Below are 26,351 nucleotides of genomic sequence, written 5' to 3'. Positions count from 1 at the left end.
TCACGGTGTGCGTGATATCCACCAGGCGCCCCCCCCTCCCGCAGCCCCCCAGGTCTCGTCTGAGGAGAGGAAGCAGCGATGGGAAGCGGGTCAGGCCGATTACATAGGCGACGACTCTTTCGACCACATCCAAAGCAAACTCGACTCCTTCCTCAAGAAGGGGCCGTGGGGTGGGGGGGGGCGATGGGCGGACAGAGGGGGCCACCAATCACAGGCCAGCTCAAACTGCCACTTGACCAATCGGAAGAGCTCGTGGTGGAGAATGACGAATTAAAACGCCAAAGTGCATCCTGGGCCTCACTCTCTGTTTCCTGTTGGAACAAGTCTCATGATACATTTTATTTTGGGGGGCATTTAACAGATCCATTTAACTTATCCAAAGCGACTTTTCTTTTTTGGGATTGATGTGTGGTTTCATGTATGTGGGAATAAATGTTTTAAGTGACAAACCAGAATGAATAAGTGGTTTATTTTAAACACAGGATAAGTCATGCAAATTACGTTCACAACTTACATCTGGAAGGAGAACATAGGAAAAGTATTGTTATACAGCCGTAGTAGTAGGGCACACTTAGTTTTTTGGTTACTGAAACCATTAGAACTCAATTCTACTTAAACAAACGAAACAGAGGCACAGAACTGAGTTGAAACAGAAGGCTTCACTTCACCAGTCCTCTCAGGTCTTATAAAGGGACGGACGTTATCGATAAGGTCACAACTACAAATAGGTGTAAGGCATGCAGGGATGGAAGTTAAGCTAGCCTGTTAGCCCCCAGGTTAGTATTTATCAGATCTGGCTAGTGAACAACTATCCCAGCAAACCAATTAAAATGTTTGTCTTCTCATTGCAAAAGAATAGCTAGGTCATAACCCAACAGTCACCATTTTATGTAGCTGTATATGGGAAATAATAATTGTGTAGATGCACAATTGAATTGAAATATTGTACATGTATTCACTTCAAAAACTTTAGCTTTGGCAGGGTTTAGACTGTGGGCTAATAGAACATCAGCCAGGCCAGTAGAAATTGCAGCTAGCCAGTCGCCAAAATCCTTAAGTTCCATTCCTGGGGAGACCCCTCCACACTGAGGCTGAGGCGTGTCATCATGAGGAAGAAAGTTGGTGTGTTCCAATTCCCTCACTCACTCACTAAGACCTCACTGTTTCCACCTTGTGGGTTTACAAGCATTGAATTAGTCATCCCAGGGCACGCCGCACACATAAGTGTGATACAGAGGCTAGGTAAATAAAAACTGGCAAACAGTTCTGCCTAGCCCTCTGTTAGGCTAATCGGAGTTCCCTTTATCTTGAATACACCCTAACCTCTCAGAGCTAAGGGGAAGTCGACAGGAGCAGAGTGACTGAGTTAGAGGTTTGGAACACCGAGGGCACAGAGGGAGGCTGGTGGGATTGGCAGCAGCAGGTAAAGTTATCCTTAGGCCAAATCCCAAAAGTCTTTCCTTGCTTCCTCGCCTCCTTCTCAAAACGGTCTGAAGCCGCCCCGCCCCCCAGGAGTTTGTCTTCCAATAGGTGTAGAGAGGACACAAGGAATCAAGGACAAACTTTTCAGATTCAACCTTTAAGGTGATTGGCATCAGTAAGTGAGGTGAGGTTTTTGTAAACTGAACATCGGTAAGGCAGTTGGTCACACTACAGAGAGGAAGTGATGAAACAGGACAGGACGTGGCGAAAACAAACTCAAGGGCTGAGACTGGATTTCTACCATGGGTTTCACTTACGAAACCTTCCTCCTTTTTAACAAGCAAAATCACAGAACTTAACATGCATGAGTAAACAGAGACGGGGAGAACACTGGGCTTTACATTATGACTTATTACACAGCTCATCACATTTTTGTGTGACAGGTTAAGTTAGTTAAATACTTTAAATTAACAGACACAGTTCCTTCCTCCCCTCTAAGAGTACAACTACCCTATGTTTGCCACTATTAGGCTTTGTGGAGTGAGTTAGAGCTGGAGTGAGACTAACACTGAAGTCCCAGTGAGTTGGTGTCAGTAGGTAGGAGTTCTGCACTGAGTGGGTGAGTGAGCTGCATAGCTGCATTAGACTGGACTACACACTGGAGGAACTAGAGGAACTAGTCAGTCTAGAACAGAAACAAACTCTTTCCCCCCTCTTTCCTTTGTAAGGACTGGACAATTCTATGCTCGTGGTGGACAGATGCTAACCAAAGCTCATTAGAAGGCTGGTCGGAGAGCCAGAACTATTTCTGTCACACCTTTCTGATTTCATCAGATCTGCAAACACGGCAGAGATAAGGGGAGAAGGATAAGAGTTGTTTCTGGACCAGGGTCATTCGCGCACACACCCACAAGACAAAAAAAAAAGACTTTTTGACCAGCATCACATTGACAGCCCAACTAGGTCAAAACCATAACCCAATTTTAACCTCTTCAGAAATTCAACATGGCTGAGCGCGGAGGCAGGCAGGGGCACGGCAGGGAGAGATCATGTCGCTTTACACAGAACAGTTACTCACTCCTACACGATGAGCCGGAGACCGTGCAGCACATGCAGACCATCGCTCCGGAGAGGAACATGAGGACGTTCCACCAATGACAGCCCTTAATTTGGCCTGACAGGAAGTTAAGAAATCAAAGGCTGTTTTTTTTCCCCCCCCCTCCTGCCTTTTTCATTTCCTTGCCTATGGCCTTGAGCAGAGTCAGGCAGACTCTCTCCTGGGAGCACTCTCCTCTCGTAGCCATAGTCAGTCATTATTGCGTGAGCAGACCAGCATGGCCACATAGGATCCAACTGGACTGGGGACAGCTCTGCTAACAGAAACTCAGGTATCCTTTTCTTGTACAGTGAAGTTCTGTGAGTTCAGAAGTCTCCCTTAACCTCTGGCTGGAACAGAGGCGAGGTGTACATTTAGAAGGAAGAGGCCCGACAGTATGTATTAGATTAGGCTGCTTCTGTGTCCGGCGTGACTCCTGAGGGTATACTTGAAATACTGCAACAAGCCTCTCAACTCTTACCACTGAAACCCTGGGTCCCTGGCTCTGCCACTGGGCAGTTCTGTTGTCCCAACAACCATGCTCTTCAAGAAGAAGTTGTGCCTGATGGCGGTGTTCGGAGGCATCCTCTTCGTCATGATCGCCACCCACACCATCCAGAAGGGCAGCATCCTGTCTCTGTCTCTGTCTCTGTCTCTGACGGAGGGCCACGCCACCACCAGGACTGTGCCAGGGCCCGGCGCCGACCCGACGCAAGCGCCACGCCCACCCAGCACGGCGCTGCCCAGCCCGGGCACCAAGGTTTGCGGATGTAAGTCGTGTGTAGCGAACACGGGGACCTCGGAGTGGTTCGGCCAGCACTACGACCCCCAGCAGCAACCCTTCCTCTCAGACAAAGACAACAACATGGACCCCCTCGCACTGAAGTGGTGGCTGGCTTTGCAGCGTTCTAACGACGATCATACGATAGAGGACGTGACTGAGAAGTTGTTCCAGGTCATCTCTCCCCCTGCCATGGATGTGCGACCCAGACCAGGCCAGTGCAGGACGTGTGCCGTGGTGGGGAACTCTGGGAACCTGTTGGGGTCACACAACGGCCCACTGATAGACTCTCACACCAGTGTCATACGGATGAACAAGGCCACTACCGCCGGGTTCGAGGGGGACGTAGGGAACAAAACGACCCACCACTTCATGTACCCTGAGAGTGCCGTGGACATCGCTCCTGGGGTCCACATGGTCCTGCTGCCTTTCAAACTCCGTGACCTGCAGTGGCTGGCCAGCGCTCTGTCCACGGGAGAGATCAAAACTACATATATGAGGGTGAAAGACCGAGTACAAGCTGACAAAGACAAGGTAATAGTGGTGAATCCAGCGTTCTTTAAGTACACCCACGAGCGCTGGACAGAGCGTCACGGCAGATACCCGTCCACTGGCATGCTGACCATCATCTTCGCTCTCCACATCTGTGATGAGGTGTCTGTGTTTGGTTACGGGGCAGACCAGCAGGGGAACTGGCACCACTACTGGGAAGAAAACAAATATGCTGGGGCCTTCCGGAAGACCGGGGTGCACAACGCTGACTTTGAGACGCAGATCATCCGCATGCTGGACTCTGAGGGCAAGATCGCCCTGCATGGCAGATGAGACTGAGACCATCCCAGGTCATTTACATTGCAGTCCCGCTGCACAGATAATCTCACAGATCTCTCAACGCCTGGAGAAGTATATTGAAAACATAGGAAACGAAACACGCATGATACGGCAATCTTCTAATCTGGGGATGTGCAACTGCAATGTAACACAAACCTGACCTGAGTTGTATGGTGGACAGGGCCCAAGCTGTGAGAGGCCTGGGAGCTGTGGACATACGGAGGCCACAGAGGGACATTTTAAACCTGTGATACGCCCTTGCTCTCTGCAACTACCACTGTGAGCTAAACATATAACCAAAACCAGATACACAGAGTCCTCAGACCAAATGTGCAATTCAGATGATGTACTTTGAGCATGCACATAGTATGTGGACCCCCTTCAACTGCATCCACTAATAGGTCAAAGACATTTACGGGGGAAGGAGAACATGTTGAAGGAAGGATGTGAAGTTTCTGAAGCTGAGTCCACTTTATTGATTTCCTTCCCTGTTCTGAACGTGACATTGCTGCAACACACCGTAGAGCCTTATACCGAAGAAGCCTGTGTTATCAGCATCATAAGGCCTAGAGAAACCCTGTTGAGAGGGGATAGAACCACAATCATTTGTACTTTTTTTTTTTTTACGAGGACTGACTAGGGCAATGTTTCAAGTCAACACTTTTAACAGTTTTAATGTCGTCTCTTCTCGAAAGTTGTATGCTGTATTCCATTTTACTCTACACCATGATTGCTTTCACAATCACGTTTATTTGTATTTGGAAGGAAATTACCCAGTTATGCTGTCCATTGTTACATTTAAATGAATTGTATCTTAATGTTTTAAAACATTTTGTCAAAATATTATATATAGTATGGGGAGAAAACTAAGGGTACCTGACTGACCAGAAAAACTATATTTAATTTCAGAATTGGTAAACATGGGGTTCAGGTCAGTTTTTTGACCTAGCAGAGCTGTCAATGGGACGCTGGTCAGAAAGGTCCCTTTAATCCTTCCCAAAAGTAAAAGTAACCATTTTGGCAAAAATACACATTTGGGGGTGGGGTGGGGGGGTTACACGTATTTGATATACAAAGATGGATAACCCTTAAAGGGCTCTGATAATATGGAGATTCCAGTTATGTTCCTTGTGGGAGAGTTTTTAATCACTATTTTTATGTGAATGTAGGACACTTTGTATGACACTCTGGACATTGCTTTTGCTCAGTGTCAAACATTCTAATTGAGTCAGTATGAGTTTATGATTAATCTAAGAGCACTGTGATGGATTAATTCTCACCCTTTAACATTCAAATAAAACCAAAAGCCCAAACCAACCAGTTAGGAGATAATGCAGCTTTAATAATCATAATAACAATTTTGTCATTGCTATCTAACAAACATACTGTAGAAGAAGCTTGTTTCACAGTTGCCTCCTATTTGGAGTAAAACCTAACAAACCTAACCTATCAATTGTGTAGTAATCAGCTACCTATACAATACTACCAATAAAACATCAGAATCCATGAAGGCATTGGTAATGCTAAAATGTCATGTTATTTTATAAATACGAATAATAAACCACTGTCTGCTTACCTAATGTGGCTTAAGAAAATACCAAAAATGAAACCACTCTTCTTAAATCTCTGCAACAGATAACATCAGTCACATACAGAAGAACTATTCTCTAGCTAACCTCAGGCATTTCATTGTGCAAATCAGTAGAAAAATCAATCACTTGGAACGGTGGACAGTTAAACGCCATCAACCTCTGTGCCATGGAATCTATCAAAATGATAGGACTCTAGTTTAAGTATCAATACTGTTGGACCAATGTATGACCCCCAAAGACTAGGACAACTCGCACTCAAACACACACACATATACATTTAAATACAGGAATACTATTCAATTACATGAAGATACCTTATTAAAGCAAATGTGACAGAGAACATTATTTTTTGAATGGTTCTCATCCTTGTTACTCGATGCACTTTCATACTATGTGCTTTGTGTTGAAAGATCTTGATGCTCACCGTGACAATGTGTAACCCTGTGTGATGTATCTGAACGTGTCATTGTGAAGCAGAGAGAGTGTGTATGTGGAACACAGTTACTGTATGTGTGTGTGTGTGTGTGTGTGTGTGTATGTATGCATGTTCAGTTGACTATGATCCAACTATGGAGTTGTTGTTTTAGTATAAAAGCATTTTGACCAATAAAAAAAAAAAAAAAAAAAAAAAAAATCAACATGGCTTTGCTGGTCAGTTTGCTGGTTTCCCACCGACCCAACAGAAACAGACTCCAACAGGAAACAGAGAGTGAGGCCCAGGATGCACTTTGGCGTTTCTCCTCTTTTGTTTCACCGCTTACTGTGCGGTTATTATTAATTCCTGTTTGCTCAAAATAAAGAGTACCTTTATTTTTAATTATACTCCTGCATCCGTCTACTCTGTTCTACTCTGCACCTGGGTCCAAATACATTATCCCATCGTAACACTCAGGTCCTCAGGTCTCAGTCCACAGGCACACAGGAACAGGGAATCGTGGTCTGTTGGAGGACTCCCACAGTCCTTCATCCAGTAATCCAGGTCCAAGAGATCAGAGCAGAAGCTGATGGGGGGTGAGTGGAAGTAAGAGGGGGGGGGGCTTGTGTGTGTGTGTATGTGTCTGTGTGTGTGTGTGTGTGTGTGTGCTTGTGTCAATCTGTCAGTGTGTGTGTGTGTGTGTGTGTGTGTGTGTGTGTGTGTGTGTGTGTGTGTGTGTGTGTGTGTGTGTGTGTGGGGCATGGGTACCATGAGGGGTCATCCCTGGAGGTCAAACGTCCGTACACACTGACTGGAGCAGCAGTAGGCCACGAAGCTCACTGGGGTCCTGAGGAGACGGAGGAGGAACACACCAGAGATGAGGGAGGGGCTCAGATGAAAACACATGTGAAACACTATGGTGAGTGTGTGTGTGTGTGTGTGTGTGTGAGAGAGAGAGAGAGAGAGAGAGAGAGAGAGAGAGAGAGTGTGTGTGTGTGTGTGTGTGTGTGAGAGAGAGAGTGAGAGTGTATATGTGTGTGTGTGTGTGTGTGTGTGTGTGAGTGTGTGTGAGTGTGAGTGTGAGTGTGAGTGTGAGAGTCTGTGCGTATGTGTGTGTGTGACAGAGTGAGTGTGTGTGTGTTTATGACAGCTATAATGAGTACTGTGTCTGAGGTGGCCACCGTGTGCTTGGCTACTTGACTATGGCCCTGCTGTCTCCCAGGTCAGCTGCAGCAGCTGTGGCCTGGTTCTTAAAGGATCCTGCTCTAATCACCTCTGCACTCCATCTCCAAGTGTCATTTAGTCAATTAGACAGCCCCATAAATTACTGTCTGCAGTCTCCCGCCCACCCACGTTCTGTCCTGTCCACTCACACACAGCAGGAGCCTTCGCCAAGCCTGTACGCACTGATTATACACCACAGACTCAGGCCCTGCCAACCACGCTGACACTAACACACACTCTCTCTCTCTCTCACAGTAACACACACTCTCTCTCTCTCTCTCTCTCTCTCTCTCTCTCTCTCTCTCTCACACTAACACACACTAACTCTCTCTCCCCCCCCCTCTCTCTCCCTTTCTCTCCTCTCCCCCCATCCCTCCTTCTCTCCCCCTCTCTCTCTCTCTCTCTCTCTCACACACACACTAACACACGCTCTCTCTCTCCCTCTCTCCTCTCTCTCTCTCTCTCTCTCTCTCTCCCTCTCTCTCCATTTCTCTCCGTCTCTCTCTACTACACACACACGCTGGCTTAGTGACAGCTAGGCCTCTGAAGGTATGTGACAGGCCAGAGGATCGCCTTACCAACAGAGAGTGATTATCTTCCTGGGTTGACGTGGTAGACGACATCAGTGCTGAGACAGGCTGGCATGTGTGAAATAGCGTGCGGCCGGGATGCCAGGGTGTTTTTGTGGGACTCCCTGGTAGGTCTTAACCCCTGTGGCGCCAGCTTAGAGAGGGCTAAGACGAGAGGCGCTAGTGCTGAGACACTAGTGCTGAGGGTGGGGGAAACTACACTGAATGGACACTGAATCACAACTGTAGTAGTGGTCCTTTAGCCATCTGTGTTGCAGTACAACCCGGGCACCAAACAGCAGGTCGGAGTTGCTTTTCCTGTGTCAAAGTCATCCAGTTGCCTATGGAGCGCCTCCAATCTCAACATGGACTAGCATTTCACAGAGGTCTGTTTCATGGGCACTCATACAGGCTCACGCCCGCACACACACATTTTAATCATTTATTTATGTCCACATAGAGACAAGTATACAGGGACACAAATACTGAAGGCACAGATGGGATGCATTCACAAACAGACATGGACAATGTCTTTCACATACAACAGGACAAGACTCACGGGTACAAGTAACACCGTCTCCGCCATATATGGCGGCTGCCAATAATCGCAGAGACAGAGCAATACTTGCTGAGCCTTTTTGCTTCTCCCTTGGACATTCCCAGTAGACGTAGTCCTCTGACAACCAATCTGTGCACATGTCCAAGGCTGCCAAATATAAAGACTAATAGCGTACACCTATAGCCTAGCTCTGAGATGGTATCTACAAGCTGCTGGTATTTCATGACCTTAGTCATGAAGGCTTCCTCTAGGCTTATATCAAAGGTGCACGCTACCTCTAATACAGACACCTCTCTGGACTCTTCATCAACAACAATAACATCTGGTGTGTTAGCAGACAACTGTGAAAAGTGACATTGGTCATTACAGAAATTGAACATAGATGCATTGACACAAGCATGTGTATACATTTTCACTGTGACTGGGAAGTGGAGTGATATGTCCTTTACTATAAGGCTCACAATTCTGTCATGACGTGCTATATACATTCCTTTGTAAACATAACAGCCATTCAAGATATGTGATAGTGTTTCTGTAACCTGTTCTGTGGTGTGGTGCAAGCAATGAGGAACCTGAGTGGAAGGAAACCAAATAGAGAGGTTGAGTCTGGTAGGAAGGACTTGTAATCTGGCCTTGGTTGTGAATATGACAATGTCCTCATCGAGTGCAGTATTTTTTTAGAAAAGAGTGGGAAACAGAGTGATCAGCTGTGGGAAGACATGCCAGTTTTCCCTGGAGTTTCAGAGCAGTCCAGTGTTGTTGTTGTTGATGTTGATGAAGGTCCATGAGAGTCCGTCTGGCCCCTCTAGATGTTAGCTGGTGGCTCTGTCCAGCAAAGGAGGCTGTTGCCCTGACCTGTGTGAGAGGGTCAGATATACAGTTCTCTGAGACCCGAACAGTCTCAGAGTCAGACCGCACCCACTCCAGGGACACCCCGGCTCGGACACAGAGGTCATTCAGGTCTGGCCAATCAGACCAAACTCCAAAACCAGCGGAATGAGTGTCCAATTTTCCGCTGGGTTTCCTCTTGAACCCAAGGAAGTGGGGCTCCGCCCCCCTGGCAACTGGGACCTTCCTTCTCCTCAGGTCCAGGAACATGGAGGAGCGGGCCAGCTCCCTGACGTCCTTGTCGTCGTTGTTAAGCATCCTGAGAAGATGGGAAATTCTCATGCTGGTGTAGATCCATTCTACATTGGGGACCCCTAGCCCTCCCTCCCACTGGGGATGAAAGATGATGTCACGGGTGCTGTGTGAATTGAGTCCAAGCCACCTGCGCACTACGCTCACAGTCTTGTTGTTCATTTCACACAGCACTTTCTGGGGGATGTGGACATTGGAGAAGAGGTGCTGAACTTTGGACAGGGCCACCTACCTGATGGCTTCTAACTTCATAGTTAGTGGCAGAGGACAACTGTCTACTTTAGCCATCTGTGTTGCAGTACAACCCGGGCACCAAACAGCAGGTCGGAGTTGCTTTTCCTGTGTCAAAGTCACCCAGTTGCCTATGGAGCGCCTCCAATCTCAACATGGACTAGCATTTCACAGAGGTCTGTTTCATGGGCACTCATACAGGCTCACGCCCGCACACACACACACACACACACACACACACACACACACACACACACAGTACACACACAGTACACACACAGTACACACACACACACACACACACACACACAGTGGGACGCTGTACAAACTCACAGAGGGTGGCAGTGCAGCAAAGCTTCCCCTGGCAAAGCAGGCCTGTCAAAGGGAATCAAGGAGAGCAGCCTTCCCTTTCAATTAGCCTGCCTGTCCATGCAAACCTGCACATAGTGCCAGCATGGGGAGCTCCACCAGCTGGGGGGAGGGGAGGGGGGGGGGGGGGGGGGGCTAGACCAGCCTAACACTACCTAAGCAGGGAGGAGAGGAGACCTGCACTCAGCGCCAGCATGGGCAAGGACAGGGAGCTCTGGAGGAGAGGGTGTCTGTGTGTGTGTGTGTGTGTGTGTGTGTGTGTGTGTGTGTGTGTGTGTGTGTGTGTGTGTGTGTACTGGCGGGGGGGTACTTCACTGCTTATTAGACCTTTCTTTTTTCCTCCCTCCCGTCTCGTAAGGACTGCGCTAATTGCGGCCTGTCTGGATGCGACGCGTGTTTCTCCGTGGTGTTAATGGCGGTGGCTTAACACGTCTGGAGTACCTGGGCACGCGGGTGTCTGAGTGGGGGCCGCGGGAGGGTGGACGGCGGGGGGGGTTCCACAACAAACGCAGGGTGACAGGGGAGAACAATGGTGCGAGCGCAGTGACGGATTGGGAAAATGAGCCACCTCAACCGGTTGGAGTGGTGGAGTGGGTGGAGGTAGAGAGGAAGGGTGGAGTAGGTGGAGGTAGAGAGGAGGGATGAAGGTAGAGAAGAGGGGTGGTGTGTGTGTGTGTGTGTGAGTATATATATATGTGTGTGTGTGTGTGTGTCTACTGTTGACTGTAAGCCGTGTCCCTCTAGGGGGGTCTAGTTACCTGCGGTGCAGGGCGGCCAGGGCGGTCTCTCTCAGGGGGAAGAACTTGGGGTAGACGATGGTAAACATGGGCTGGCTACAGCGATGGCAGTGACCCAGGGGGCACTGCAGGAGGTCCAGGAGGCTCCTGGGTAACAGGAAGGGCGGCAGGAGACTCGGCTCTGCAGAGGGGAGGGGTTGGGGGGGGTTGGAAAGAGAGAGGGAGAGAGGGAGAGAGAGAGAGAGAGAGAGAGAGAGAGAGAGAGAGAGAGAGAGAGAGAGACACAGAGAGAAAGAGAGAGAGAGAGAGAGAGAGACACAGAGAGAGAGAGAGAGAGAAAAGCCTTTGATATCTTAATGCAGTATTAATAACATTGTTGTTCGGAAAGATAAAAAAGAAAGGGTAAAAGAAAGTGTAGAGGGAGAGAAAGGGGACAAGAAGCAAAGACCTTTACCCAAATGTGACCCTCCCCTCCTGACACTTGTGTCTGCAACAGCACGAAGCACAGAATCAGACAATCAGAATGAGAACTACTTCATGCTGTTGCCGAAACAAGTGTGTGTTGGGCACAGGGCTGACAGGCAGACAGTGGAGTCATGCTTCTAAATTAGCCCGCTTGCGTGCTATTGGTTTTAGACAGACAATAGCATTACAATAATTCCTGTGGTCACAGTGGGGCTTCCTCTCAATGCCTTCACCAGCAGACTCATCTTCTTTATGTGCCTGGTTGCTTGCAACTACAAAGGTTGTATAAAACTAAGAGAGTCAACTCAACACCATCTGATGAATCCATTATCACAGAGAGAGTGTGCCGTTTGACCTATTTGCGCAAAACATCTTTGGAACATCGGTGAAGTGGAAAACCGAGCGAGTGTGAATCTTCTACAGAGGCTTCTTCAAAGGAGGTGTAATGAGACGGTTTGCGATCTTTATTACACCCGAAAAGGTGTGTGTCAGAAGAAAGGCTGCTGTATGTTAAAGAGTTGTTCACGGTGTAGTGGATCAGGCCTGAAGCGGAATAACACAGCATCATCATCACTTTTACTCCTAATTAATAACCACAGAGGTGGAATTAATGTACTGTAACCCAGCACTGTGGCGCAGGTGTTTTATTTTATGTGTGAAACACATGGAGCTGTGTGTGTGTGTGTGTGTGTGTGTGTGTGTGTGTGTGTGTGTGTGTGTGTGTGCATGTGCATGTGCGTGTATCTGTGTGTCTGGGGGTGTGGGTGTGTGTGTGTGTGTGTGGGGGGGGGGGGGAACAAACCTCCATGTCTATGCTCCCTCTCCTCAGCTTTGAGGGGCTGGCGGTATATGCCATAGAGGGCCCTCATGGCGAGCTCCTCCAGGGGGACCACGCGCTCTGCCTCTGAGCCTATGGAATTGACCTCGACAGGTAGAGGCACAGTGACCTCGGAGAGCAGCCTACCGTCAGAGACCTGCGAATAACCACACCTGCACAGAGAGACAACACACAGCATTCACTACCTGCACGACTGGAGAACATTCATTTAAAATGTATGCATTCATCCATTACATGCAGAGAACATCAAAGAGAGTATTAAGCTATAGCTATGAGCAGGCTACATGTAGGCAAGGCAAGTTCATTTGTAAAGCACATTTTCATACACAGAGGCAATTCAAAGTGCTTTACATAAAATAGATATAATATATAAAGGAAAGCGAATAGACAACAAAGAGTATACAAGGCATAGAAATAATAAAAAGTCGCATATCACTGCGCAGAGCAGAATGACTTCATGTACAGTAACAGATTGGTGGTACAGAACAGGGCAGTGTCTTACCCCCAGCAGCGGAATTCTTTGTTGTAGATGTATGACGGAAGGCCTTTGAGGTGGACGTTGTTCTCGAGGTAGACATACTGCAGCTCCCGCGAACGACCCAAGTCTGAGAGGGAGTTATAGAGACACACACACACACACACACACACACACACACACAGACACACACAGACACAGACACAGACACAGACACGTCATCAGTCAGTTATCTGTGAGCCATGTCCAGCATCTATAGTTAGGTCCTTAAATATTTGGACAGTGACACAATTTCCATAATTTTGGCTCTGTATGCCACCACAATGGATTTGAAATGAAACAATCGAGATGTAATTGAAGTGCAGAATTTCTGCTTTAATTCAAGGGGTTGAACATAAATATTGTATGAAACATTTAGGAATTGCAACCATTTTTATACACAGCCCCCTATTTTCAGGAGCTCAAAAGTAATTGGACAAATGAACATAAGCATAAATAAAATGTTCATTTTTAATACTTAGTCGAGAATCCTTTGCAGGCAATGACTGCCTTAAGTCTGGAACCCATGGACATCAGCAAATGCTGGGTTTCCTCCTTTGTGATGCTTTGTCAGGCCTTTACTGCAGCAGTCTTCAGTTGTTGTTTGTTCGTGGGTCTTTCTGCCTTTAGTTTTGTCTTCAGCAAGTGAAATGCATGCTCGATCGGGTTGAGATCAGGTGATTGACTCGGCCATTGCAGTATATTCCACTTCTTTGCCTTAAAAAACTCCTGGGTTGCTTACGCAGTATGTTTTGGGTCATTGTCTATCCATATTGTGAAGCGCCATCCAATCAACTTTGCTGAATTTGTCTGAATCTGAGCAGACAGAATATCCCTAAACACTTCAGAATTCATCCGTCTGCCTCTGTCTTCTGTCACATCATCAAAAAACAATAGTGACCCAGTGCCATTGGAAGCCATGCATGCTCATGTCTTCGCACTGCCTCCATTGTTTTTTTTACAGATGATGTGGTATGCATTGGATCATGAGCTGTTCCAAGCCTTCTCCATACTTTTTTCTTCACATCATTCTGGTACAGGTTGATCTTAGTTTCATCTGTCCAAAGAATGCTCTTCCAGAACAGGGCTGGCTTTTTTAGATGTTTTTTGGCAAAGTGTAATCTGGCTTATGAATGGCTTGTACCTTGTGGTGAACCCTCTGTATTTGTTCATGTGAAGTCTTCCCTTTATGGTACACTTTGATAATGATATGCCTACCTCCTGGAGACTGTTCTTCACATGGCTGGATGTTGAAGGGGTTTTCCTTTACCATGTAAAGGATCCTGTGATCATCCACCACTCTTGTCTTCCATGGACGTCCAGACTTATTTGTGGTGCCGAGCTCACCATTGCGTTCTTTTTTTCTCAGAATGTACCAAACTGTTAATTTGGCCACTAATAATGTTCCCTGCTATCTCTCTGACGAATTTTTTGGTTGTTTTGCAGCCTAAGGATGGCCTGTTTCACTTGCATTGAGAGCTCCATTAATGCATGTCGTGCATATACAGCAACAGCTTCCAAATGCAAATGCCACACTTGGAATCAACTCAGACCTTTTACCTGCTTAATTGATAACGAAATAATGAAGGAATAGCCCACACTGGCCCATGAAACAGCTTTTGTCAATTGTCCAATTACTTTTTGGTCCCTTGAAAAAGAGGGAGCTACATATTAAAGAGCTGTAATTCCTAAACCCTTCCTTCAATGTGGATGTGAATACCCTTACCCTAAAGCTGAGAGTCTGCCTTTTAAGACCATATTCATTATATAACTGAAACTGGAATATGTTTTGGTAAACAGCTAAAATAACACAAATTCTGTCTGTGTCCAAATATATATGGACCTAACTGTATCTCTCCCTGGAGAGACACTCTGTCATGGGTTCTAAATACTGTGAGACCAATCCCACGGGGCTGTGTCAGTGTAATATCCAGGGCAGCCACAGTGCCAGATGTACAGAATGGATACACAGGACCGCACTCCAGTGAACAGACTTGAAAAAGGGCATTTAAGAATGCTACTCCCTCTGCTTGGAAACAACTGCAAAATTACCTGAATCTTGAGTCTGAGACCTGTCCCACAGGACGCATTTAAAGTAGTTCTAAATGACTTGGAGGCAGGTATGTCTGGTTGTAGATGTTTTGACTGATTTATATTGCACCTGTTTCATCCCTGATGTTGACGACTAGTGATGAATACTGATGAGTATTATTGTTATTTTATGACTGTAATTTATTCTCTATTTTCATTAGTGTTCCTACTACTACGTAGTAGTTTATGTCTTTTTTTTCCCCGCCGTTCTGTCAGGTGTTTCACTGACCATTTCTAGGCAACTACGGGCGTTAAAAAGGGTGGGACAAGATGCTCACTCATGTGCGTAAAATTTAGAGTTGATTGTGATTTATAAAGGGAAGCAGGCGTGGAACTTGCGCACGGCAAATTCCGCTTGCGTGCGCACCGTTTTATAAACCCGAATGTTGGTGTGCGTAAATGTTCTTGCTTTGCGTACGTAGGCAAGCTTTTTACGCCAGTTCTACGAAAAGCTTTATAAATGAGGCCCCAGAAGAGGCTGGGGGAGGTAGAAATCAGAGGATTAGAGGCTCATTGTAATGTATGGAACGGTATCAAACACGTGTTTGTGTCACGGATGGTAAAGACTGTATCTACGACTATGTTTGTGTTTACCATTCCATTCATTTACAATGAGCCCCGTCCTCCAATTTGTATCTTCCACCAGCCTCCCCTGGTCTTATCTTCTATGACATACGCCACTTAGCTGACACTTTTATCCAAAATGACTTCCACTGTAGTGAGTGCATGTTCTTCAGCATATATGGTCCCAGAGGGAATCGAACCCACAACCTCAGCGTTGTTAGCGCCATGCTCTACTAACTGAGCCACAGAGGACCACAGACTAGACGTTCCATGGATCCTTTGGATGTGAGGGTTCCTGAGCGGTCTTCTACAGTCAGTCAGTAGTACACACTGCTAGTACAGTAGTACACACTGCTAGTACAGTCGTAGTACACACTGCTAGTACAGTAGTACACACTGCTAGTACAGTCGTAGTACACACTGCTAGTACAGTAGTACACACTGCTAGTACAGTCAGTAGTACACACTGCTAGTACAGTAGTACACACTGCTAGTACAGTCGTAGTACACACTGCTAGTACAGTCGTAGTACACACTGCTAGTACAGTCGTAGTACACACTGCTAGTACAGTAGTACACACTGCTAGTACAGTAGTACACACTGCTAGTACAGTCGTAGTACACACTGCTAGTACAGTCGTAGTACACACCAGTGGCGGCTGGTGCTAAACATTTTGGGTGGGGCACAGCAGTGTTTCCTCCAGGATTTTTCACATTAGTGGCGGGGGGGTCCTCTTTCGCGCGCGCAGCTCGTGCGATTTTTTTTTCCGCGTGCACGATTCTTTTTGCGCGTGCACGCGCACGTTTACCCGTACCTCCGCCGTTCTGTTCGTGGTGATTTTAGAGGCAATAGATTATTTTTTTTTGATTATTACTAACACCAGAAGACAAGACATACAAACTGTGGTGAGCTACATTGCTTGTGTAACATTAGCTAGTAGCTATCCATTTTTCACTCATACACGGCCGGAAAAGTGAACAGAAATACAATGCTGACAGTACAGTCGTAGTACACACTGCTAGTACAGTAGTACACACTGCTAGTACAGTCGTAGTACACACTGCTAGTACAGTCGTAGTACACACTGCTAGTACAGTCATAGTACACACTGCTAGTACAGTCGTAGTACACACTGCTAGTACAGTAGTACACACTGCTAGTACAGTAGTACACACTGCTAGTACAGTAGTACACACTGCTAGTGTCTCCTGTCAGGCACATGGCAGGTCCACGTGAGGAGCAGGCTCTCCTTCCACCTGAGCTAGCTCTCACATTAGCGTCAACGCTAGCTAGCGCAGTAGAATATGCACGGCTGACTGTGGCACCACAATCTGCCCTTGATGTAAACCTGAGTCGATGTTATCCTTGACTGTTCCTCTGGCAACGATGTAGAGATAGGGGAGGGAGCCTTTGAAGATGGGAGGATGGAAGGCAGAGCGGGGGGGAGAGGCGAACCAGGAGGAGGAGAGGTAACACACACACACACACACACACACACACACGCACGCACGCGCGCGCGCACGCACACACACACACGCACACACCTAACGCCTACTCTGCCAACACTCATATCTACATCCCAACCCCCCACCCGCCCTTATTAGCATGCTAGGCTCATTACCCTCCTCCAGGAGCAGGGTGCCCCCCGCCTCACCCAGCCCACCCCGGCCCCCCCCAGGCTCCCTCTCAGCACCGAACAGTTGGGGGGCTCATCACACCTGCATCTTCACCCCGGGGTAACAACCACTCGACCGCTTTCATTACCGCAATTACCCTGCTCAGTCCATTATCCCGGGCCCACAGGGTTCAGCAGGGGTGTGACGTTGCAAGGATGGGGCCTGGGAGAGGAGGGGGGTAGGGAGGGAGGGAGGGAGGGGAGGGGGAGGTGAGGATCAACGCCAGGCAATCCATCATAAAGGTGGCAAGCAAGGAGACACTTCGGCAGCCCTTCTCCAAATGACTGCTATTATGTCAATGAGGAGAGATTACTAAGCCATTGTAATGGTGCTTATTTCAGGATATTAAATATCGGTTCTGTATCGGCCAAAGGGTGTCTACGTGTTTGTCTTTGCTTGTGTGCCAGCTTGATGTCAACTGTGTGTGCCTAGGCACCAAGAGCAGAAAAGCGGGTTATCTACACGCTTCTGATCTTCTGGGTGTGTGTGAGGTAAGAGGATTCCTTCTGGTGCAGGCTACACACACACACACACGCACTCACACACATGTATGAATGTGTAAGGGCATTCAGACACATTTCCACCAGCAGGCATGCATGTTCCAGCCAGAAGGCCCAGATCAAAAGGGCCCGGGACCTGGGATGAGCACACCAGATCCCTGGGTCAGGCTGGGCCTGGATGGGTCTGGATGGGCCTGGCTGTGGCCTGAGGCTGGATGGGCCCCGCAGACACAGCCTGGCCTGGGACTGGGCCTGAACCCCTGACGTCACAACATTAGCATATGCCACGCACATGGCAGCCTAGCAAACAAAGATCACTCTGTAGTAGAGAGAGAGAGAGAGAGAGAGAGAGAGAGAGAGAGAGAGAGAGAGAGAGAGAGAGAGAGAGAGAGAGAGAGAGAGAGAGAGAGAGAGAGAGAACCGAAGAACACAGAGTTACCCCCCGGTGGCTGACCTGAGGAGACAGAAGCCTGGGTGGTTGGTGTGTAACTTGGGGGGGGGGGTATCCTTCAGCATCAACTCCCATGACAAAGTAATCAATGGAGCACCATGACTCATTACAGCACAACGTTTCACAGGTGACATTCAATCAACCCTATCAATATGAACACACACACACACTCCTATGGCAGCACTCTGTAATTAAATGCTCTCGAGAGGAGACACAGACATGAGACAGACAGATACACACACACACACACACACACACACATATACACACACACACACACAGAGAGAGAGAGAGAGAGAGAGAGAGAGCTAAAGCTGTTGAGAGTTTGAAACCCCCCAGGATGAGAAGAAGAGTCTCACTCCTCCTACCCTGAGGCAGTCGCATTCTTTCAGAAGAAGTCGACGAATGGGAGTTACTATAGAAACAAGGGTGCCGCAGGGAAACCAGCTATATTGATCAGGGACTATTAAGATCTCAAACTGCATACAAATAATCCAGCGCTTACTGTTTGGAACCCCTGGGGTTGTTGATGTTGGTTGACATGGAGAGACTCCATTCATTTATCATCTACAAAGCACAGCCTTTACACCAACCGCTAATACTCAATCATCTTAAATCTCCAAACACTCTTAGAAGTTCTCTTCATTGAAGTGTTTGGATGAGGAGTTGTCTATCTCTGAGGGGTAGTAGTGGTGTGGCCAAGAGGATAGTGAGTTGGACTGGTGATCAGAAGGTCATCAGTTCTGGGAACATGGGAACACCGTGCTAGGAACTTAACCCTAAATGACCCCCCCAGGGAGACTGTCCCGGTAATCTCTAATTTAACCATTTTGTCAAATTTTGGACAAAATGGTTAAATGTCCAGTGTGAGCTGTGGTTCTGTGGTGCTGTGGTTCTGGGGTTCTGGGGTTCTGTGGTTCTGTGGTGGCCAGGTGAGGAGGAGTGGCGTCCACATGCCTGGCACAGAGTAAAAGACGTGTCGGAGGTGCGGGAGCGTCTCTCTGGCCTTTGTTCTGCAGCGTATCCTCCCTTCAAAGACTTTCCACTGGCTTCAGAATCATCAGGAACAATAAAACACATCCCGCCTGCTGGCTAGCTGGCTGGCTGGCTGGCCGGCCGGCGGAAGCTGTGATGAAGCCAGGCAATATGGGAATAGAATAACAGATCTGAATCGTATCGTGGTACATGCCATCTCGATTGGAAAGAAGTTGTCAATGGAAGTAGGGGCACAATGAAGTGCCTGAAACGGAATAAGCGACGCCCCACCACGATCCAATCCCCAGATAATGGATAATATGCCTTCAGACTGTGGAACTGTAAATAAAAGGTCATTCAGGTGACTGCATTAGCTTTCATACTAAATGAATAAGCTACTCACATAACCTGAGCACCGACACCGTTTTCATGATTTAGGTAGAGAGAGAGGAGGGTATATAACTGAATAGGACAGTGTGTCCGTTCAGGAAGAGAAATCCGGCACTTCACTGCTGACCACGTACGACAGCGCCTACGCCCCGCTGCTGATGACATACTGTAGAGCGGTAGTGTAATTACCTTTAAAACCTTTGATCCCTGAACTCCAGTTTGACCCCTGACCGCAGTTTGCCCCCTGATCCCCAGTTTGACCCCCCCCACCCACCCACCCACCCGTTCCCCAGGTGAGGCTCACCCAGGGGCAGCGAGGTCAGGCGGTTGTCGGACATGGAGAGCTGGTTGAGGTGCAGCTGACAGAGCTGGCGGGGGAAGCCCCTCAGGTGGTTGTCGTCCAGGATCAGAAAGTGCAGGGACTGGCACTGGTGCATCCGCTCCGGCAGGCAGGCCAGCAGGTTCTCTCTCACGTTCAGGGTCTCCAGGTCCCGGAGGTCCCCGATCTCTGCAACCCAGCACACACACACACACACACACACACACACACACACGCATGAGGACACAGACACACAGACACGTACGCACACATGGAAACACACACGCACGCACGCAAGCACACACACACACACACACACACACACACGCATGAGTACACACACAAGGACACACACACAGACACGTACGCACACATGGAAACACACACGCACACATGAACACACGCAAGCACACACACACACACACACACACACACACATTATACAGTAGCTACCTCACACTGATTGAGGGACGTACTGTGCTAACCCTTGAAATAGGGGTCCCGTGTTGATCAGCCGTCCACTCCCCAAATGTTGAGAGAACAAAGACGCTGTGCCGCTCAGCGGAACATGTGTGCCAGTCAGAGGGTGTGTTCTGTGTGATTGTGATAGGAACCTGAGCCCAGAGTGAGTTAACAGGGTGGGTGATGGGACCCCCCCTGTGGAGAGTGTGTCCACGGAGAGAGATAAAGAGCAGGTCTCCAGCTCATTAACTACACTAATGAGGACCAGAGAGAGAGAGACAGAGAGAGAGCGAAAGAGAAAGAGAAAGAGAGAGAGAGACAGGGAGAGCGAGAGCAACCGGTGTGTCAGAAAGGCCCTCAGGATAATCAAAGATTTGCATTCTGCTGCTATTGCTACTGATACTATTGCTGCTCTGGCTGCTATTGTTGATTGGTGATGTTGTTGTTTTTATATCCTGCTTTATTCTATTATTAGTGTTCCTACTACTACTACGTAGTAGGAACAGTATTGTTATTGGTGGTATACTTCTTATTATTATTTTCCTTGCTTTGGTCAAATAGCTCAAAAAGTCCCTGACCAAAAATGATATGAATTTGCATGTCACAACTAGAGAGCATAAAAATTCACTTAAAATCAACTGTAAGTCTGATCGGTCGAAAGAATTTTAAAATTCTCATAGATTTTGCTCTGCTTGGTAAAGTCCCTGACCAAAAATGCTATAAATGTCCATGATTAAACCATAGGTGGCGCTATAATAACAAATCTTCTTCTAATAACAAAACTTCACAATGCTGCCATTTCTACCCTGTTGTATGAAAATGTATAAAACTTGGTAAATAATTATGTCTTTCCTAATAGGGAACATATTTGCCTCAAAAACCCATAAAGTCTGCCATGATGGATTTTTCTGCAGGTGGAAAATTTGGCTAAACTTAAAATTAACTGTACCGTAAGTCAGATTGGTCCGAAATTGTATGAACATGCGTGGTGCACATCTCTCTATAGGGGGTTAAAGGATAAGAGATCCGTTTAAAGATATCTGAGAAAATGATATGAAAAGGAAAAAAAGAAAAATAATGTTATTTGATTTCAAATGCTTTGCCCTGCTACGTCAATATTTAAGGCAGTCGACAGGCTAATAGAGGGCACTACAATGTGTTACTATGTCGAAGCATTTCAATATCAGATATGAGATATTTCAGATAACTCAAAAAACAGGCCTTTGAAATGTGACCATTTTGGCTAAAAGCTAAGGCTAATGCTAATATAGCACTTTAAAACTAATCTTCTCATGACCGCTTTACCTGATTCAGTCAGATGGGGGTGGCATACTATGCTAGGCTGGCAGATTATAGTGTAAACACAAGTAGTGAAAGTAGTGAAATGCTTGACATAAACTATACAACTGGGGAAGGTTAATCCACAATGGATTTTCGTATTTACGCTTAGTGTATATTATCATCATAGCATAGTAGCCTATGTATATCAGGCCATAATTAGGTGACTACACCTACCTTACAGGCATGTGGTCCTAGGCTACTTCATAATATTCAGGACCACAACTGAAGATGTGTCGTACTGGTGGCACCACGTGATCATTGCCAAATTCCACTCCACCCAAGAGGACATCTCCAACTCCACTCAGTCAATTGTTGTGCTAATTATTTAGGGATTTTAACATCTAGTCCTATTAAGAATCCATAGCTTAGTATATCATGAGTTCAGCTTGGCCCATATTAGGTGAGTGGTCTACCCCCCTGTCTGTAGGTCTACCCCCTATCTGTCAATCTACAACCTGTCTGTAGATCTACCCTGTGTCTGTCAATCTCACCCCATTTATGGTTATATCTGTAGGAACATGCCCCATTGCCGCTTGCGGTTATATTTGAACTTGTATTCTGCTGCAATGCCAATGTAGAAGGAACCTGAACCCAATAATTGTACTCTGTGTACCTGTACATTGATGTAATAAAAGCAATTCAGATTCTGAGAGAGAGAGAGAGAGAGAGAGAGAGAGAGAGAGAGAGAGAGAGAGAGAGAGAGAGAGAGAGAGAGAGAGAGAGAGAGAGAGAGAGAGACAGGTGGAGAAAGAGGCTCTCCTGTGGCACTGGACAAAGGGGTAGAACAAGCATGTGCTTACACACCGGCTTGAGTCCTCTATCGCCCTCTGTTGTCAAGACGAGTATTTACAGTGCGTCTGATAATTGAGTGTCTACGCTGAAGACAATCCTACCCCGAATGGTTTTATTGAAAATCTTCACTCTGATACAGCAATATACACTCAGCGAGCACTTTCATAGGAACACCTATACACCTTCTTATTCATTCAGGTGGTGTAATGGTGTGGAATGTTTTCTTGGCACACTTTGGACCTGTTAATACCAATCAACCATCGTTTGAATGCCACTGCCTATTTGAGTATCGTTGCTGACCATGTGCATCCCTTCATGGCCACAATCTACCCATCTTCTAATGGCTACTTCCAGCATGATAATGCACCTTAGCAAAAGTCGTCTCAAACTGGTTTCATGAACATGACAATGAGTTCAGTGTTCTTCAGTGGTGGCCTTCCCAGTCACTGGATCTGTATCCAATATAACACCTTTGTGATGTGGTAGAACGGGAGATTCAAAGCTTGAAAGTGCACTGGAAAGAAAATCAGCGAAAATCAGCGTGAGATGTTATACCTGGAGGAAGGAATTTGAGCTCGTTGTTGGCCAGGCTCAGGTACCGTAGAGACCTCAGTCTGCCGATCTCAGGACAGATGACCTGCAGAGCGTTGTCACTCAGGTCCAAAAACTGGAGCTTGGCCAGGTTTCCTACAGCTGATGATCACGCACAAACACCAGAGAGCCAATTATACCAATGCCAATTATGACAATCAGGGGTGTCAACTGTATGGCGACAGGGGGGTGGAGGTGTGTGTGATATAAATATATCATGTGATATATATATAAAAATGTTTCAACCCCCCCGACCTGTTGTTTCTACCTCTTTTGGGGGGTTCCAAGTCTTAATTAGCTGCGGGAAGATGTTGGCAGCTAGAAGACAGGTCTGGATTTGCTGAGGAGGGCCGCTGGTCACCGCCAGCCCCAGTCACAGACACACTACAGCCCAGAAATAGCCCTGTCTGACAGTGGCTGGGGCCAAGGGGGGGACTGAATCTGTCTGTGGACCCAGGCTAAAGCTGAATCTGTCTGTGGACCCAGGCTAAAGCTTCCACAAACAGATACTCACTGTCTTCATTGGGCCCGGGAAATCAACAGGAGAAAGCCCCCCTCCAGAGCTTTAGTGAGGTGTCTTGGTACAGGCCTTGCTTGAATATGTGACACTGCATAGAGCTATACTGTAACCTCATCCTTACAGTCCCTGCTGCCAACACTTTGTACTTGGGATTGAACACATTGTAGTAGTCACTGTGGGTGTGTGTGTGAGAAAGAGAGAGAGAGAGAGAGAGAGAGAGAGTGAGAGAGAGAGAGAGAGAGAGAGACAGAGAGAGAGAGAGAGAGAGAGAGGGGAGAGAGAGAGAGAGAGAGAGAGAGAGAGAGGGAGAGAGAGAGAGAGAGAGAGGAGAGAGAGAGAGAGAGAGAGAGAGAGAGAGAGAGAGAGAGAGAGTGAGAGAGAGAGAGAGAGAGAGAGGAGACAGATAAAACTCTTAGTGAGATGTTATACCTGGAGGAAGGAATTTGAGCTCGTTGTTGACCAGCGTCAGGCGCCGTAGAGACCTCAGTCTGCAGATCTCAGGCCAGATGACCTCACTCAGGTCACTCAGGTCCAATGAGGTCCGATTGTCACTCAGGTCCAGGAGCTTGGCCAGGTTTCCTGCAGCTGATGACCACGCACAAGCACCAGAGAGCCAATTATACCAATGCCAATTATGACAATCAGGGGTGTCAACTTTATGGCGACAGGGGGGTGGAGGTGTGTGTGATATAAATATATCATGTGATATACAGTATATATAAAAATATATTTATATTTTGTTATTTACAATATGTTACAATGTTGCAATTAACCTCGTCGTTTGGGCGCCGTGGTGACCGCTCGGACCCCGAAACTGGTCCCACTTGGACTGACGGGGGGGAGACCGCCCTTAGGGGCCACGGCCGGGCCCTTAGCGGGCTGCTGCGCGACAAGGGCCGGAGCGGATGCTGCAGGGTTGTGGTTGGCCTGTTGGTTTGTGGCTCTGGCTTTGAGCTCCTCTGCCCAGGGGGGGGGGGAGGGCTTGTCTCCCATCTCTGGGGGTGGGAGGAAGGAGAGGGCGGGCTTTGGGGCGGTGGGGGGAGGGCCAGGGGGCTTGGGGGCAGGTGCTGCCGAGTACTGATTGGGTAACAACAAGGACGTTTTTATTAATTGGTTCTTACACAGGATATCCTGTTGCCCAACAACACAGATGGGGCTTAGTAATGATCGACAGTTGAGCTGTGTCCCTTCTGTGCAATAGCCCTAAAATTCTACCTGAAACATTCTCAGCATTTCCTTAATCTAATAAACTAACTATAGGTTTGTCTTTTTCGAGGTGCAGTCTTTGAAAGTTAAACAGGCAGCCTCACGTAGTTCATGGCTGCATCCAATCTACGCTTCACCTTCTTAACATGTGCCTGAGGGAGAGAGAGACATGTCACTCAAATAAAAAAACAAGTGCGTTACAATGATCCTGCTATTTCTACCTCCACCAGCCTCCCCTGTTACAAGCACCAAGAACAAGCTACAAAACAACACTTTAAACATACCAACTATGTGTGTATGTATGTGTGTGTATGTGTGTGTGTGTGTGTGTGTGTGTGTGTGTGTGTGTGTGTGTATGTGTGTGTGTGTGTGAGAAACTTTTTCTCACTGGCATATTTGTGTTACAGCTCACCTATTACAAGTGAGACGATTGACAATATAAAAAACATGCTTGCACACACATATAACTTACTCACACACAAATTATTACAGAAATGATTGAGAATAGAGACATGGTTGACATTAAACTAGCTGTTGTACCCTTTAACATTCGCTAACTAGCTTGTTACAGTTAGCTTCACAATCGCGAGTGACGTTAGGTCCGGTTTTTCACTAAAATAACATTTAATTAGAACATGTTTGTACTGACAGAACATGACATGAACTTGTTCATTAATATATGACATTTGAACCAACAGTATTATGGCGTTTACATTTTGTTTAACCCACCTGAATGAACGACGGTTGGAAGTTGGTTTGAACGTGAACTGAACGTGACTCCGTGGCTTGTTGAGGGGCCGTTGCTAGGCGACTAGTCAAAGCAGAATCCTCTGTCCCGCTCGCGAATTTGCGAAACCTAGGATGGTATGGGGAAGGCAGGGCAATACCGCTACCTGATTGGTTGGCGAAAAACATGTTTATTGACTGGGCAACACAGTGTGGTTAGGGTTAGGGTTAAGGTTAGGGTTAGGGTTAGACTGTCCCTGTAATCTCTATGTGTGATGTGTGAGACCAGGCTGTTTATTCTGATAATAACCAGCTTGTTAACATTCAATTTGTCACATTGTATACCCACAAATACATGTCAGAACTTTAGGAGTTGTTTAAACTTGAACTCTGTATTTACACTGTGTTGCCCAGTCAATAAACATGTTTTTCGCCAACCAATCAGGTAGCGGTATTGCCCTGCCTTCCCCATACCCCATTTACCGCTCGAGGACAGGCTGGCTGTGGGGATGGAGCGGGAGGATGTTGACTTACTGTTGGCGGATTTGCTGAACCTAGGATGGTAGGGGATGGTAGGGGATGGTAGGGGAAGGTAGGGCAATACCGCTACCTGATTGGTTGGCGAAGCACTCGTGAAGAGCCCCCTCATTGGCTGGCGAGACTCCATTCTATCCTGTTATCATATACCAAATGGTACTGTATATGTTGGGATGTGTTTTTTGATAAATCCCAAATACTTTTTCAGTAATTATAAAAATGTCATTAAATAATTATTATGTAGTCGTATTAACCCTCCGGTTGTGTTCATGTTTGCCCCCCCATCCTTGGTGTTCCCGGTCTAATTAGACCGGTCTGATTAACTGCTTCATATCTCCAAAAACGACATGGTCAAATTTGCTAAATTTGGTACCTGGTGAAAGCTGAGACCTGTGAGATGTTAAAAAATGAACATAGATATGACCA

General features: G+C 47.1%; 2 protein-coding genes across 2 annotated transcripts; one reads left to right on the top strand and one right to left on the bottom strand.

Annotated features, from left to right (window-relative positions):
* Positions 1-3,056: 3,056 nt before the first annotated feature.
* Positions 3,057-4,447, top strand: LOC308151524 (CMP-N-acetylneuraminate-beta-galactosamide-alpha-2,3-sialyltransferase 2-like; the record flags this gene model as incomplete). Its single annotated transcript, XM_080524415.1, has 1 exon — positions 3,057-4,447. One exon carries the CDS (start codon positions 3,057-3,059, stop codon positions 4,122-4,124), a length of 1,068 nt encoding a protein of 355 aa, XP_080380541.1. The 3' UTR covers positions 4,125-4,447.
* Positions 4,448-6,914: 2,467 nt separating this feature from the next.
* LOC308150664 (uncharacterized protein) lies at positions 6,915-24,775 on the bottom strand (the record flags this gene model as incomplete). Its single annotated transcript, XM_080523469.1, has 9 exons — positions 6,915-6,984; positions 10,988-11,147; positions 12,234-12,421; positions 12,772-12,874; positions 19,736-19,939; positions 22,901-23,038; positions 23,886-24,041; positions 24,230-24,587; positions 24,767-24,775. 9 exons carry the CDS (start codon positions 24,773-24,775, stop codon positions 6,915-6,917), a joined length of 1,386 nt encoding a protein of 461 aa, XP_080379595.1.
* Positions 24,776-26,351: the final 1,576 nt, after the last annotated feature.

The sequence above is a fragment of the Nansenia antarctica genome (assembly GCF_963989245.1).
Source record: "Nansenia antarctica genome assembly, chromosome: 2".
Lineage (NCBI taxonomy): Eukaryota > Metazoa > Chordata > Actinopteri > Argentiniformes > Microstomatidae > Nansenia > Nansenia antarctica.
This window is presented reverse-complemented; position numbering and strand designations above follow the sequence as displayed.